The 15,537-nt window shown below is 37.9% G+C and overlaps 1 protein-coding gene across 1 annotated transcript in view; it reads right to left on the bottom strand.

Annotated features, from left to right (window-relative positions):
- Nucleotides 1-15,183, bottom strand: part of tep1 (telomerase-associated protein 1) — a 33,289-nt gene extending 18,106 nt beyond the window's left edge. The window contains exons 1-20 of the mRNA XM_084732000.1: nt 15,027-15,183; nt 12,710-13,212; nt 11,889-12,077; nt 11,554-11,703; nt 10,051-10,215; nt 9,825-9,962; nt 9,477-9,548; nt 7,622-7,746; nt 6,112-6,269; nt 5,772-5,881; nt 5,549-5,627; nt 4,532-4,724; nt 3,267-3,528; nt 3,010-3,162; nt 2,045-2,116; nt 1,667-1,788; nt 1,379-1,444; nt 678-821; nt 272-563; nt 26-147 (exon numbers count right to left, since the gene is read on the bottom strand). Of these exons, the coding sequence (XP_084588126.1) occupies nt 26-147; nt 272-563; nt 678-821; nt 1,379-1,444; nt 1,667-1,788; nt 2,045-2,116; nt 3,010-3,162; nt 3,267-3,528; nt 4,532-4,724; nt 5,549-5,627; nt 5,772-5,881; nt 6,112-6,269; nt 7,622-7,746; nt 9,477-9,548; nt 9,825-9,962; nt 10,051-10,215; nt 11,554-11,703; nt 11,889-12,077; nt 12,710-13,210 (3,113 nt within the window). The 5' untranslated portion in view covers nt 13,211-13,212; nt 15,027-15,183. The remainder of the gene's footprint in view (nt 1-25; nt 148-271; nt 564-677; nt 822-1,378; nt 1,445-1,666; nt 1,789-2,044; nt 2,117-3,009; nt 3,163-3,266; nt 3,529-4,531; nt 4,725-5,548; nt 5,628-5,771; nt 5,882-6,111; nt 6,270-7,621; nt 7,747-9,476; nt 9,549-9,824; nt 9,963-10,050; nt 10,216-11,553; nt 11,704-11,888; nt 12,078-12,709; nt 13,213-15,026) is intronic.
- Between the last annotated feature and the right edge of the window lie 354 nt (nt 15,184-15,537).

Here is a 15,537-nt window from a genome sequence, read left to right as displayed (position 1 = left end):
GCATATGTCAGTATGTATTGCGTACTTGACGATTTTTGGGTCTCTGAAGTAGCAGAACATTCGCTGGTGTGCCGTGTCAGGATAAAGAGCCTGGAACTGACGGATCTCCATCTCTGTGATGGACAGGCCTGCTGGGGCCGACTTCAGCTGCACAAAAAGAACGAAATAATGCCTCTGTAAATACTTTCTAAGAATATTTTAAATCAATTTTTTTTTATTATAACTAGAAAATTATGAGCAAATTTAAAACATTTCTGATCTCAAGTCTTACCCAGCTGTGCTGTGGCAGGTCAGGTAGGACAGGTTCAGGAGGCACCAGGCCGTACCTCTCCCCCAGGATTCCTACCATCATCTGACTACGACACACCTCTGACAGGCACAGCTCGGTGGCCCGCCCCGACTCCTCCTCCGTCACACCCCAACGCAGCTCCACCTCCTGCACGTAGAGGCAGTGCGACGCAGCCCGACGCCGGAGCTCCGGGAACACGTTCCGCACCAAGATGTCGCGCTCGGCATGCATGTCTCTGAAGGTGGAGGAGATGAACACACGAACACCTTGCCACCTGAGGACAGAGGAAGGAGTTGGTGTTAAACTAGCGAGGAAAAGAAAACATCCTGGACAGCAAGCCTTCAACGTCAAGTGTCAAATTAGAAAACCACTCAAACATTAAAATTACCTTAACTTGGGGCTGGCAGGTATTGACGCGACATTGTTTGTGGTCTGAGAGTCTTTAGCTCCCTCTGGAGGTGGGATGTTGTAGAGTTTGTCTAAATGCTCCACGTGGTCCAGCAGCCTGGATGATCCTCGTTCTGCAACAAACCTGGTCACACAGTTAAAGAAATAGTTAAAGTGGAAAATACTTTTTTTGCTTTCTTGGTGAGAGTTAGGTGAGAAGATTGATACCACTCTCATGTATGTAGAATAAATATGAAGCTATATCTTATAGCTGGTTAGCTTAGCTTAGCATTAAGACTGGCAACATGGAGAAATAGCTAGCCTGTCCCTGTCCAAAGGTAAAAGGTAAACAGTCCTCATCATCCCTTTTAACGTGTTACATCTTGTTTGTTTCATCAAAGTATTTCTTGACCAGGTCCAGTGACTTTCTGGTTGTTTTCACATTTCAGGTTTTGTGTGGAATAAGCAAACGAGACATAACAATGTGTAATAATTGGTGAGCTGGTAGATACAAGAGTGATAGTGATCCTCTCATCTAAATTTCAGCAAACCAATGAGCATGTAAATGAATACATTCCTACCATTATCAATAAATCACAATTAGAAAGCCAAGGTTTGCTTTCAAGTGCCATTAGGCTTAACATGTCTTACATTTACACAAAGAATATAAAGCTGATAAAAATGAGCAACCAGACATTTTACCTCAGCATCTGTTCACTGAAACCTGCCAGCTTCACACAGTTCCTGTCACTGGTGTACTCCAAGTCTCTGCAACAATACAAGCATTCAGGGTGAGTTAGAAACGAGAGAGGGGACAGAAATCAGCTGAAAACATTTTTGCAAACAAACAAGTTTTAAAAGAGCACCCATCTATGCTGAAAGAATATTGAAAGAAGAAATGGTAATTGGTCTGAGTGCAACTTTAGCCTCCCAACAGAGTCTGTAAGACATAGGAGTAACAACAGCTGCAGCAGCAACTTGTAGTTTTACCGGCCTGAGAAGTAGATTTCCACCACGAGGGCTTTGTTGTTTATGTCCTTCTTGTAGTTGTTGACGGTCCATGTGACTTCATGATTCAACCAGTTGTCAGTCAACATGATGATGTTGTCCACCTGATATACAAAAGTGTACGAAGTCAAGGGTGACAAGGAGGAACCTTCAGCTGTCATCTAAAGCCACGGCTCTCACTGTTTTGACTTCTGATCACCATCGTTTTAGAACTGCAGGTCTTTCGTGTTCATGTGAGTTTAGCAGCCACCATAGGTTCATAGTTTGCATAGTTTGCAATCTGCAAGTTCAGGCTAGATGCTACTAAATCACACAAACTAGTCAAGACTAGTTAAGATGCATATGTAGAAATAAACTAACCTTGTTTTTCTTGTTGAATATCGTAGAAATTACATCCATTTCTTCATTGGAATTGTCACGTTGACATTGCGCCTGTAAATGAGAAGAATTCATTAATAAAGGCCAAATTAAATTAATTAATTTTTTCAAAACACAGACCATCTGTTATTTCACCAATTCAGAAATATACTTCAGTTAGAGCAACAATAGGTAACAAAAGTCATTAAATTTACTGAAAAGGCTGTCTAAACTGCTTTTATACCTCTTTACCTCGTGTGAGGTATAAGGATCTTTGTTAGTTAGAACTGTACGCTACCACCTTACATTATATCAGTTTTTGGGCTCCTAAAATATTGAATTTAAAATGATATAGAAATAGTAATATAATAGATAAATGCAGCAAATTTGTGAAGTGTGAAGTAGATGAGGGAAGACTTTCACTGCCTTTAACTATTAACAATTAAAAACAATCCCCTACATGAAACACTGAATATTTCTTGATTATTATATACCTATAGATATTTTAATTAGAATGAAAAAAAATAATTATATATAAATAATAATGACTTTTATTATAATTAATTAGATTTTTTTTTGCCTTGCATTAGACAAACAATTCGTGGACTGTGAAATCAAGATTTTTTTTTCTTTTTCTTAGGAAATATTCCCATAAATCAGTGGGTACTAACAAAATAATAACAAATGGTAGATACAAAAAAAATAGAGAACATTTGCCTGTAAATGGTTACTTGCATGGGATCCATTGTTTGTTATCTTTGTTGTTCAATGAAAAAATAATAAAAATAAAAAAGGAAAAAAAAAAAGCTTACCATATCTACCCCTTTTACAAAACATGTTCTAATAAGCAGCACTTTTACTCCTGGGTTTAAGCTAAAAAAACAAAACAAAACAAAAAAACAAAAACAGAAGTTCTAAAAACAGAAAAACAGAACACAAGAAGGATGCCACAGAAACAAAGCCCTGACCTTTATGTGTTTCATCACAGTCCTCACGTTATCCAAAAGAACATCAGACTTCAGTTTGACTTCTTCATGCTTACTCCAGTCCATTAACCAGAACTGAAAGTCCTCGGCACTACTGGCGATCATCAGAGAGAGCAAAACTGCCACCTCCATTGACTGAGAGAATGTAAACATGGAGACATCAGGAAAACATGAACTGGGTTAGCATTGTTTTTAGCAGCTCATATGTCCTGTGTGTTATTACTAATCAGAAGACCTACAGAGGGAGTGAGCGGGTCATCCTTCTTTTTCTTCCCCCGTCTCCTTGTGGACTCTTCATCTTCCTCTTGCTCCTCTTCTTTTTCGGGGTCTGGTGGGAGGCAGAAGTCCAGTTTCAGGGACTGATCATCCCTTATGTTATTGGACAGTAGGATGACGGTCCGTCCAGGGAGTGGGGACACGTTGTAACGACAGGAGATCTGAACCGCCGTCTCCAGAGCTTTGCGGTAACGGTCCAACAGAGCGACATCATACTGCCTCTGACTGGATGCATAGACACAGAAACAGTTACAATGAGTATACTTCTTTTCAATCCATGCAGATGTAAATCTTGTCTTTTTAATTAATGTAATAAAAAAAAATTCTCCATCAAAGCAAACACTGCACACATTTGTTTTTTGTTTTTTTTAAATTTTGATTAGCATCAAGAGAACTCTGTGCTGATGGAGGTGACATACTGTAAATCTCAGTTCTCTGTTGACTAACGTGTTTGAAAGTACTTTTTTCTCAGTTTAGTTAAAAATAAATCAAATAAGTTAACACCTCAATTGGGCCACCCAGTCAAAAAAATCTGGACACGCCCCTGTACATGACATCAACTCAGTCTCATAGTCAAATCAAATTATTTTCTTATATTCCTTAAATATATGTTCATCTGGATTTATAAAATTAGTTTAATCAACAACAAAAAAAAAAAAATATGGCACACCTAATGGGCTTTACTTGATGTTATAAACTATTACAAAGTCAAATTACATTATCAACAGAAATTGTACGTGGGAAACATTACAACTAAAAATACACTGCCTGGCCAAAAACATCACCACCTGGATTTAACAAAGCAAACAGGTAAGAGCCTTCAATTAGATAATTACTGCAGTGATTAATATATTTCAGCTGGCAACAAGTTATTTAAGTCTAACTGATGCAGTGAGTAGCTTCTCATGTCTTAAACAACCATGTCAGAAGACATATCGTGTGGTCGTGGAAAAGATGTTATTCTGTTTCAGAAGAATCAAATTATTGGCCTGCATCAAATAAAGAAATAAAGTGGTGAACCATCATCTTCCTGGAAGAAATGTGGTCAGAAAAAAATCTTTAATGACCAGAGATCACTTAAACATTTGGTGAAATCAAATCGTAAAAAAATAAACTCATGGCTATGTTTAATAGTGAAAGCAAGAGCATTTCCATGCACACAATGTCAAAACAATATCAGAAGATATAAGAGAAAAAACACTAAAACGGACAAAGGACATTCTCATACTTGGCCTTTATGAGCTCAGCCTTCTTTATTTTGTAGAGTCGATAGATGAACGGCACTCCAAGTGTCACCCTGATCCTGCTCCTTGGAGTTGTGTCCCAGTCCTGACGGTTGAAGCGTTTGCTCTTGGGAATCTTCTTCAGGATGCCCTTCAGGATCTCTTTAACGGGGGGCATCGCCTGCTGTGATGCTGAGGCTGCAGGACAGAGAGGCAAAGAGGAGGCACTGTCTCTGTTGCAGGTCAGAGGTGCACAGATATATCTTGTCAAGAAAAAACTACTAGATCTGTAATACTCTGTATGGGTCAGCACACATAAAACCAGTATCTGAAACAGCTACACACTGCAGAGTTAAGAGTGCATTTGTTGGGGATTGTTGGGGATTATTGGGGACGAGCTTCTGCTCTACTGAGTATTTGGAGCGACAGGACAGTGTACAGTATATGGGATTATCGCCAACTTTTTTGACAACTGATTAATTGTTTAAGTTATTTCAGGCAAAATTTTCAAATATTTGATAATTCAAGATTTCAAATGTGAGAGTTTCCCGCTTTTGTTGTGTCTTGCATGACGGTTACCAGAATATTTGGGGGTTTTGGACTGTTGGTAAAACAACACAAGGCATTTGAAGACGTCACTGGATGGCGTAATGGACATTTTTCACTGTATTCTGATGCTTTATAGACCAAAAAATTAATGATCAATGATAATTAATGATTAGTGGTGATAATGAAAATGATCACTAATTGCTCTCCTAGTCTTAACATGAGATTTGTTGACATTAAGAAAAATATAAAACATCACTAGCCTCATCCTTTAAAGTCCACAGCAACAGAAAACATCTGTAACGATGCAGCACAGTTTTTTTCATTTAGCATTATTGTATTTTTGTATTTGAACTTTTCAGTTATATTTTTACATTTTGGACACTCAAAATGCATTACCCTGTCTTATAAATTAGCTACCCAAAAATTTGTTTCTATTTTCAGTCAAAAGTTTAATGCCAGTTGATGTATCTCACCCGAAGTGTAAAGCTCCATGATGACTTTGTAAGCAGCGAGGAATCTGAACGGAAACTGTCGGCTCTGAATAACTGCTTTCTGTAAGCACAAAAACGTTACACAAGGCATATAAAGAAACGTGACAACCAACTGAAATACACATGTGAGATTTTTTTTCTTTTGTAATGAAAAACTGAATTGTAATTTTTAGAAATAAAGACTGAGTACATGCTTTACTCTCACCTTATTGGTCAGTTTGCTGAGGATCTTCTTGTGATGAGCCTCACTGATGCCCGTAATGATCATGTTCCTCAGGTTCCTCAGCATCGCCATGAATGGAAGAGACTTTTTGTCTACATGGTAGAGACAATGTTCATCAACATGTGTTCATGGACGTTTGTCTTGGAGTATTATTAGAGGGGTGTTTTACTGTATAAATGAAACTTAGATCTCATGTAAAGTGTGCTGTATCTTTAACTTAAGTTAGGCTTTTATTTATCCAAACAAATGTAAGAAACTTGTGAAATGCGAAACAGACAAATGCCGCAGATTGTTCCAATTTGTCTGTATGAGCTCAGCAGACCTATGAGCTTCTCCCAGGTGGCGGCCTTGTTGCCCTCCAGACTGAGCAGCCGTTCCCACGTCTCTGGCTCTTTGAGCTTCATCCGCTGCCCGGCTCTCTCTCTGTCCCACGTGCCCTTCATTCCACTGCGATTGAATGTCTTCAGGTCAGCAGGATACCTGGGAGCAACACAATCATGATTTTAAAGTGGAAGCAGGACGGACACACAGATAGACCAGGGGTAAAAGTTACGTGCCTTTAGGACAACAGAGATATCACAACAGGCTTGAGACTGAATCCATTCTTATTCTCCCTTCATATGTCCACTTTTCTGTCTTCATATTGTCTAAACAATAAATGTACAAAGGAATAAAAATTTGAATTATATCTGCCCTTTATATATTTTCTGACTGTACGCTTGTCATCAAATTTTGGTAAAATAATAATGGCATTCACAAAAATTAAAGATGATGACTGGCAAGACGTGGAAAATACAGACCTCCTTCAACAAGTCATGGATATTGAGAGAGTTCTCTTGGAAAAGTTTTATCCATTTTTTCCATCACACTCAAATTCAAGAGTAGACAAAAATTAACAACACTGGAGAATGTGTGAAGCACTGACTGCAGATGACTCACATATATTTTGTTTTGGAAAACTGGACAAAAAACAATGCCAAAAATAATGAAATATGATACCTATGATCTACATGGTCCTTCTTCTATCTTCTATCTTTGAAATTGTAACTTTACTAAAGACACTGGAGAAATAATGGATAGGTATTTGGTCAAACTACTGTTGATATCCAGTAAGAAAAACTCTCACAAGGAAATGAGGAGAAATAGACACTCAGGGACAGTAGATGATATTTATACACTGGAAAAACTGACGCACTGCGTGCAACAGAGCACGCTCTATAAGTTTTAACCACACGACTTTAATTAAATCCAAACAGTTAATGTTTTGTATTGTTGCTTGGTATGGGAAGGGCACATAGTTTGTCTGCAGGTTGCTTATTTGCATTTATTTCCATAGAAGACGCTTAGTTGGTCTACTGGACCTGGATGTAATAGAATCTCCTTTTGAACCAGTCTGTAAACTTTGTCCTAGTGTTTGCTGGTTGTCCACCAGTGTTTAAATGTTTTGTGCATTTTTAAATGGTCCTCTAGGCAAATCAGTTTCCCTCTAGGGACAATAAAGACAATATCTGTAATCTGACATGAGGATTTTTCACTGTTATTTTTAGTATATTTATGAAGTTGTCAAGAACTTTAACTCCCTCTGTGTGATACATCCATGGAAAACAGATAATGAATGACATTATAACACAACTGTAATTATATAAAAAATATCTTCACAGGAGATGTTACAAATGTTTAAGACATTAACAAGCACTTAAAATGTCCTTAGCTCTACTGAGGTCTACTCTACTACAGACAGCAGGTGAATGTTATTTATGGGCGTGCTCTGTGTGGACGCCAACAACATTCAACCTACTCATTAAATGATTAAGTGTGTTTGTGTGTCTTACTTTTTTCCCAGGATGGCCATAACATGTTCAGCCGGTTCTTTAATGTGAAGCCTCTTGATCATCTTCTTCATACTGAACTCATTCTGCTTTTTATCCACCACCTTTTTGCTGCCCTCTAGCTGCAACTGCGCCACACAGACACACACAAAAAAGTAATTAAAATAAGAACATTAGCAACTCTGCAAGAGAAAACCTGCAATAAATATAAATTATACAAGATGATGATGATGGGATTTCTTCTAAGGCACCAAAACAATGTGTTTTGGTGGTCAAAATTAATAATTTTTTTAGTTTAGCAATTTTCAGCAGACAAATATTCACATTTTAGTGTGACCAGACAATTCAGAATTTCTGACTCCTATCCTGCTTATCCTGAAAATAATTGTTACACTGAAAGATAAGCTTAAACGAGAACTACCTATATGCTGTGAGACTCAACTTAACTGAATACTTGAAGGCAAAAATGTTGAGTCCTGATGCAGTGACAAGGTAATCTTGAAAGATGCTGCTAAATGTATTGGGTATTTTGAAGTGCTGCCAGTTTGTCATGAAAAATAAATAATATTATGGAGGAATGTGCAACACCAGACCCGCTGTCACCAAAGTAAAGAAGACGGAAAATTCAAATGAGAGATTTCATTAAATTATCAATTAGTCTACAAAAATCAGAATCAGATCAATAGTTTTTTCCTACTCTGAATCACAAAAATATTCTGATTAAATCACAAATATAGGCTACAATTCCTGCTTTCAGTTATGTAAAAAATGTCAAAGTATTATTGATGTGTCTTCACTTGTCTGTTGCACTGATTAAGCTATCATTAATAACAGATTGTTGATATAATTTGACTGGTTTTAAACCAGATGATGGAAAGTGCAGCTGCCCTTACAGGACAAATTTGTAAAAAAAAAAAATATCTAAGAAGCTCCTACAGCTTAATTACAATCTTGTCTGCTGAAAAAAATGTATAAAATGACTAGTAACATGGGGAGCCTGGGTAGCTCAGTCGGTGGAGCATGCGCCTCATGTATGGAGGTTGTGGCTCCTCTGCAGCTGCCGTGGTTTCGAAGCCCAAGAAAAAACAAACAAACTTTAACACACCTGTCACCTGTGCATAATGGTTCATGTGTCTCGCAAACACTGTCAGGACACTTTACTTCATGTCATTCACAGGATCTTTAGCTGATCTTCATAATATGAATAACAAATTATCAGAGTTACAGTCTGATGTTATTCTGCACGTTTTAATCTTTCGGACGTGAGACCTCCACCCCAAACCTCCTCTGTCTCTCTCTGATGGGGGTTTCTTCTAAAAGCAAATGGAGGGTTCTGATGTTCAGAATGAATATTTTTATTATAATTTAAGTTTAGCTATTCGCACAAAACCCATACTTGTATTCACAGCAAAGATGGATGTGAATTAAAGTACCTACACTTAGCTAAACCCCACTTCTAAAATTACATAACTTGTTATGAAACCGTCTCAATTTATTAAAGATGCCTCCACATGAATACATAAACTAACATCCACAAGAAGACTGGCTCTAGGATTAACCCTGAAATCAGCTGAAACAAGCCTATGTTTACATTTTCCCACAGAGTTACAGTGAGTGGTGTGTTAGCCAACTACAAAGAAGCAGAGGGAGATTTTTATTTAGATAATTTTATTTTTGACTTTATATTTCTGGTTATTAAAGTGGAAACTACTTTTATCCACAGGGGGATCAAAAATCAATGAAATATGAAAGTTCCTTGTAGTAGCTTTAAATATAAGTGACTAAAAATGTATAAAAAAAAAAAAAAGAAAAATAAATCTTGAGTGACACAATAGGAAAGTACTTTATATTAACTTACAAACTTCTTCAGGATAGTTGCATCTGATCTGAGCAAGTTCGCCCACTCTTTCAGCATCTGACCACTTATGTTCTGAAAAGAAAGACAGCATAAGAAGAACAAACTATAAATAGACCAACAGTGCAGTGTTAATGTAGAGAAATGAGTATATTGTCCTAAAAATAGAAACTGCACAAAGTTTCAGTTAACGGCGTATGGAATTTTTTTAACCACAGTGAGAACACTAAAGGCAGGAAATATAATTAACACTAATATGGACAAACCGTTTTCTGTCTGATAATGACAGAGGTGTAATATAATTTGGTTTAACTTTAATTTTAACACTGAACTGGCTGAATGCTTCTGTACCTTGGCTTTGCGCCTGTTGCGGCTGTGTTTACAGCGGTGTTTGCGTGTGTTATATTTGGCCAGCTGATACTCGCTGAACTGCTTGAACTTGTCAGCCATCGCCTTCTTCAGGCACATTGGCAGGGAGCGGCTGAAACACTGCAAACAGACAAAAGTTGTTCAGACTGGACAGAAGTGACACATCCAGATTCCACCAGACAACAGACCACGCTCGTTCAAGACTTACCGTGCTGTAAATCCTGACGACTTCCAGCCAATCAGAGGGCAGCTGCACAGCAGCACAGAAGTATCTGCGGACATGTGACTTGGTGGAGGGCTGATTGGCAGCCAGAGCCAACAAGAAGTTTGCTGTGATGCGGATGTTCAACTGCTGTCGAGTGTAAACTGCTACCTGAAATGAAAAGGAAAGAACAAACACTCTGTACACAACTAACGAAAATTATTATAAACTTTTATAGTCATTTTGGGGCCAACTTAAAAAGATTGTCTGGTTAGTTTGTTTGTGTTATTGTGTGACTTTGGTGTTTGTCAAACCGCCATCTACTGTTGGTAATACACTGACTGATCTGACTAATCTGAAATACGCCTTTCATGATGTCACCCTAGACACCCAAGACCAAAAGCAGACAGTTAACCATCCAACAACCACGTTGGAAACTCCAAATGCTGTGCAGCAGTGAACCTGCACTTCAGGGCACTTGACAGGAGACACCTGACAAGCGTTTTTCTTGCCGCCAGCAAAAAAGCTCCAGTAAACTAGAAACTGGTGTAAAACTGAGAGTACAGGGAAAGGGCAGCAATTTGGTGAAAGGTATTCACTGGAAAAGGGCGACCTGCCTTTCAAGAGTTAAAGGAAATATTTTCAACATGAAAAAAAAAATGTTTTACATGAACCACATATCAAGGAGTCAAAGGTCTTTAGTTGCACAGCTGGGAACACAAATCCTTCTTCTGGTCATTTAAGTTGGCAAACTGAAAAACATTCATGGGGACCACAAACGCAAAATAGGAGAAGTTGAGAATGAATCACACTTCCTTCTGTGTTGCCTGTTTTTATGGTGACTTAAGAATAGAAGAATATCTATATTAAATGAAACATCTGTTCAAAATCTAGGAATGTTCTTCTGCGCTGATGTTTAATTTTGAAGCTCATAAGTTGGCTACCTTTGCTTCTGAAGTTGGGAAAAAGCATCAGGATGATTTATTTGTTTAGTATCAACTGCAATTTATGTTCCTACTCTGGTTTCTGGTTGTTTTTTCTACATAACGGTGTCTTGTAAGCCTGTTTGGGCTGGCCACATTATTTGTGCATGAAACAATAATAATAATCAAATCAAATCAATCATGTATATATACAAGTAACAACTTTTGCTCTCACTTATGTGTTTTTCCTACTGTCACGTTTTTTCCTTTCCAAGTTGGAAAACTCAGCCAAAATGTTTGTATTTTTCAAGTCTGTGGCATCCATTTAATCCTGCACCATGCTGTCATATTGTGCTGTACCCCCCCCCCCCCCTTTTAAAATACTTGAATAAATTATATTGAAATAGTTATTTTTTCTTTCAATTCTTGTGATTTCCATTATTTCCAGTAGTGTTTTTCTGGGTGTATTTTCCCAGTTGGTTGACGATGATGTCCCAGAAGTCTTCAAACTTCACTGTTTTTACATTAAATTAGAAGTTCAGGAGCTACAATCCATCCAAACACACGGACGCACACAGACACACACCTTGAGAAGAAACGCTGGGTCGTTGACAGAAATGTCCGCTGCCAAGGTTTTGATCCTGGTCCAAACACTGTTCTCTGAGTCCCAGTCCTGCTGGCCTGGAGCTGTGCTCTTATTGACCAGAGAGCAACACACAGCATTCAGCAGGAGGTACTGAGGAAAAGAACAGAAACACAAGCAGGTCTGTGTTATAGTCACTTTAATCGACACATAAAATAAGCACACAGGAACATAATTTGGTAGCACTGGTGCAGAAAAATAATAAACTTGCAAATACGGCACCAAAAAATACCACGTTTTTATGACATAAATATGCAGAGTAAACTATTTTCTCCAACCTTCTTGTCTTTCAGCTCCTCTTTAATGCTATCTTCTCCTCTATCAACCTCAGAAAATTCCTCCTGTCTGATGACCAAAGGTTGTTCGAGGTCCTGGTCATCCAACTCTGTTTCCAGGACCGGTAGTTCCATGGGTGTCCCAGCATCCTCCTCTTCGTCAGTCAAAAGATCATCTTCCTCAGAATGTGTCTGATGCAGAAGAAGTCGCATTAAAACGGTAATAAGACCAAACTGGATGCACCAAAAATGACATTTGTCAAATATTTTAAACATGTTTAGCAGTAGGGGTGTCAGAAATCTTTAAATCAATGATTTATTTGACTTCAATGTTGAGTCTTGACTTGTAAGATCAAACGATCATTGGTTTTATGGCCTGACAACCATCATTTACATCTTCAAATTACTTTTGAAAAGTTAAAGACTATATGGTATCAGCTATGATAGAACAGTGAGTAGGCTGCACTGTGTCGTTTTTAAAGTGTTGTTTTTATGGCTGGTCACTCTCCAGACCAAAAGTAGATGGTAGAAAAAACCCCCAAAAAACATAGTGAAAATCACAAATTCTGCATTTGACTTCGATTGTTCAAATTGAATCAATTCTCTATTTAACATTGAAAATGTGACACCCCTAATTAGCCCCTAATTAACCCCTTTGACTAAAATCTCATAAATTCATCCTTGAGTCCAAGTGGACTTTTGTACCAAATTTGAAGAAATACCCTCCAGGCATTTCTGACATATCACGTTCATGAGAATGGGAGGCATAAAAATCCAATATTGTGCTTCCCTTGTCAAAAAGTAAAGCAGAACATTTTGCGTACCACACTTGCTTCTTCATAATAGGACTGCATCTCTTGAGATGTTTCCTCTTGGTCTTCGCCTTTGTCATCATCTTTCTTCTCCACTCCACCCAGACCATGATGTATGAATGAAGATGGATGAGCAAAGTGACTGAGCAGAGCACTGCTGTTGAAGGATGTTGACAGCAGGGAGTTATTAGGGACAGAGGTCAGGGAAAAAGAGAGAGGTGAGCTGCTACTTAGAAGCTTGTTCTCAGTGCTGAGGAGAGGAGAGGTGAGGGAAGGTGAGAGGGAAGGGGTGGAGAGAAGGGAGGAAGTGGTGGAAGACAGGCTGGAGGGCTGGAGAGCAGGGCAAAGGGAAGGTTGTGCTGTAAAGCTTAAGAGCGGAGAGCTGGAGGACTGAGCCAAGAACTTATTCTCCAGACTTGGAGGAGCGTAGTTGGAGGACAGACTTCTCCCACATGAAGCCTGCTGCTGGAGCTGCTGCGCTCCATCTGACTGCTGCAAAGTCAGCGCCCTCATCTCTGCAGAGAAACACATCAATCAGAAGGTCAAAGACCGACACAAATTTGAGCTCCTCCTCTCAATCACAAACACAATCCTTCACCAAGACAGCATTAATGTGGAGTCTGTCTGTTTGGTTGGTTTGGAGAAAGTGATATTTGGCTTGTATAACGGCGATTTCCCATCAGAGAAGGCTGTCTGATGGCGAGGTAAAGTACACTTAAACCATCTTTTTTTTTTTTTTTTTAGGTAGACCTTTGTTTAAGTGGCTACCATTTGCTGGTGACCTCATCCACAGCAAGTCATTGCTTAGGCTGTGCTGGTTAAATTATTTGCAGTGATTTATGGGCACTTTCAATGAAAAAGGCTCCTAAGTGAGTTGGGATAAAATCATTTAACATGTAAACAGATTTTATGCTAGATTCATTTCTTACATTTTTTCCCCTACTGTATCTGCCAACTCAGTATCTTCTTTTAAATCACTTTTGAAGACTTATTATCGAGAGGCTTTGTTATAATTTAATTCTTAACAACTGAGTTGTACTTTAAATTTGACATTGCACATCTTGCGCTGCTTTACGTATGCTTTAAGTTTCATTGTACAGATTGTTAATTATATTGTATCCTTGCTATTTCATCCATTATTTTTAAGTTTAATTCTGTATGCTTGCCTGTTTGCTCAGATACTACTGTGCATTTTATCATTGTGTTTTATGTGTAAAGCACTTTGATATTTGCTATACAATTAAACTTTATTACTATTATTGCTACTGTCATCATTATTATTATTAGTGTGTATAAAAACTGAAACAAAATTTCCCAGTGATTATCACTAAAGATTTGTAGATTCTCATAGGCACGTGTGTCTTTTTTCTTGTATTTTGGGTTCTTTGCAGCTTTGTAAAATTGACAAAACGATACGTCGGACTTATAGCCAACTTAACACCGAAAAAAGGTATAATGCATGTGAACATACAAAAACTAATCAGGACTTGTATTGAGAAAAGCAGTTCAACAGCATTTCTTCTGCTGTTTAAACAAGCATTGCACTGCTGTAGTTAAGGGTGTGTTGCCCCATTGAAAGCATCCATAAAAAGGGAACAAAGTCTAAAAACAAACAGCACATGGTCTGATAGACTTTTCAGTTTCACCACACAAGGAGCACAATGGATAAAATGCAAAAATACAGAGCTGTAATGAATGAATGTTATTAAAAGTCTTTTGATAGTTGATTAATTGATTTAAGTCATTCTTAAGGGGCAGAAGTCAAAATTCTCTGATTCCAGCTTCTTAAATGTGAAACAATGATCAACGTTTTTCACCATTTCTGACATTTTATAGACTAAGCAACAAATCAGTTAATCAAGGAAATAAGCAGACTAATCAGCAATGAAAATATTCGTTTGTTGCAGCCTTACAAAAAATATTTAATTATGACAACAATAACTAAGTAATCTGGCACACAGCTGAAACTGAGTTAGGTTGGATAAGACTCTTACATTGATGGAAAATGTTTAAATAAATACCAACAAGTTTATTGTTGTACTGCAATCTATTTCCTCTTGCTAATAAGTTAGTATTTTCCACCTATTCATACTAAATGTGAACTTCTAGACCGTGTGTACTAAAATTTAACCAACAGGAGGAAAATAATATCACTACCACGATATCAAGGCAGCCACTAGGTTTATCTGACATAATGAACTGAAGTGGGACATTAGTTAACACTCAACATTAGTCAGTATGTTTCCTAGGAGCTTCATCTTTGCAATGACTCAAGAGTTTGTGTAGGTGTGGTGGTTAGCCTTGAACAGATCTGACGTAGAAAACTCACCGCAAACACCTCAGTACAACCTGCCCGGACGAAGCGCGGCCTCTGAACAAACGTGTCGTCTGGCCTGTAATGTTTCTGTTTGAAGTGCTGCAGCATTAGCTTCTATTTCTGAAGCTGATCGACCTAGCTAAGTATGTCCGGCTGCTGATTTACTGTAAATTTCCTCATACGAGGAGCAGCTGCTTGGCTACTCGACTGAGACCGCTGATTGGTCAGAATTGTTGTATACTTTTTTACCGTAATGGTACTTCTATGGGTGCCTACTCTCAAATCATCTAATATTAAGCTGAATGAAGGTGGAATTTTGATTAGGAAGGGAAAAAAAAATCACAGATTTTTAAAAATTTTATTCAACAAATAAGATAAGCTTATTTTAATTTACATTTTCACTGAACTCACTTCTATTATTGTTCTGTTATACACTGTTTTTTGGATTTTGTATTGTTTATTGTTTGTTGCATTTCACTTTATTTTTAAAGTTCTAATGTTTTTATTCTTATGTTATTGTAAT

Source organism: Lutjanus erythropterus, chromosome 12, assembly GCF_056507025.1.
Source record: "Lutjanus erythropterus isolate fLutEry1 chromosome 12, fLutEry1.hap2, whole genome shotgun sequence".
NCBI lineage: Eukaryota > Metazoa > Chordata > Actinopteri > Lutjaniformes > Lutjanidae > Lutjanus > Lutjanus erythropterus.
The sequence above is the reverse complement of the archived record's forward strand: the minus strand, read 5'-3'. Positions and strand labels throughout refer to the sequence as shown.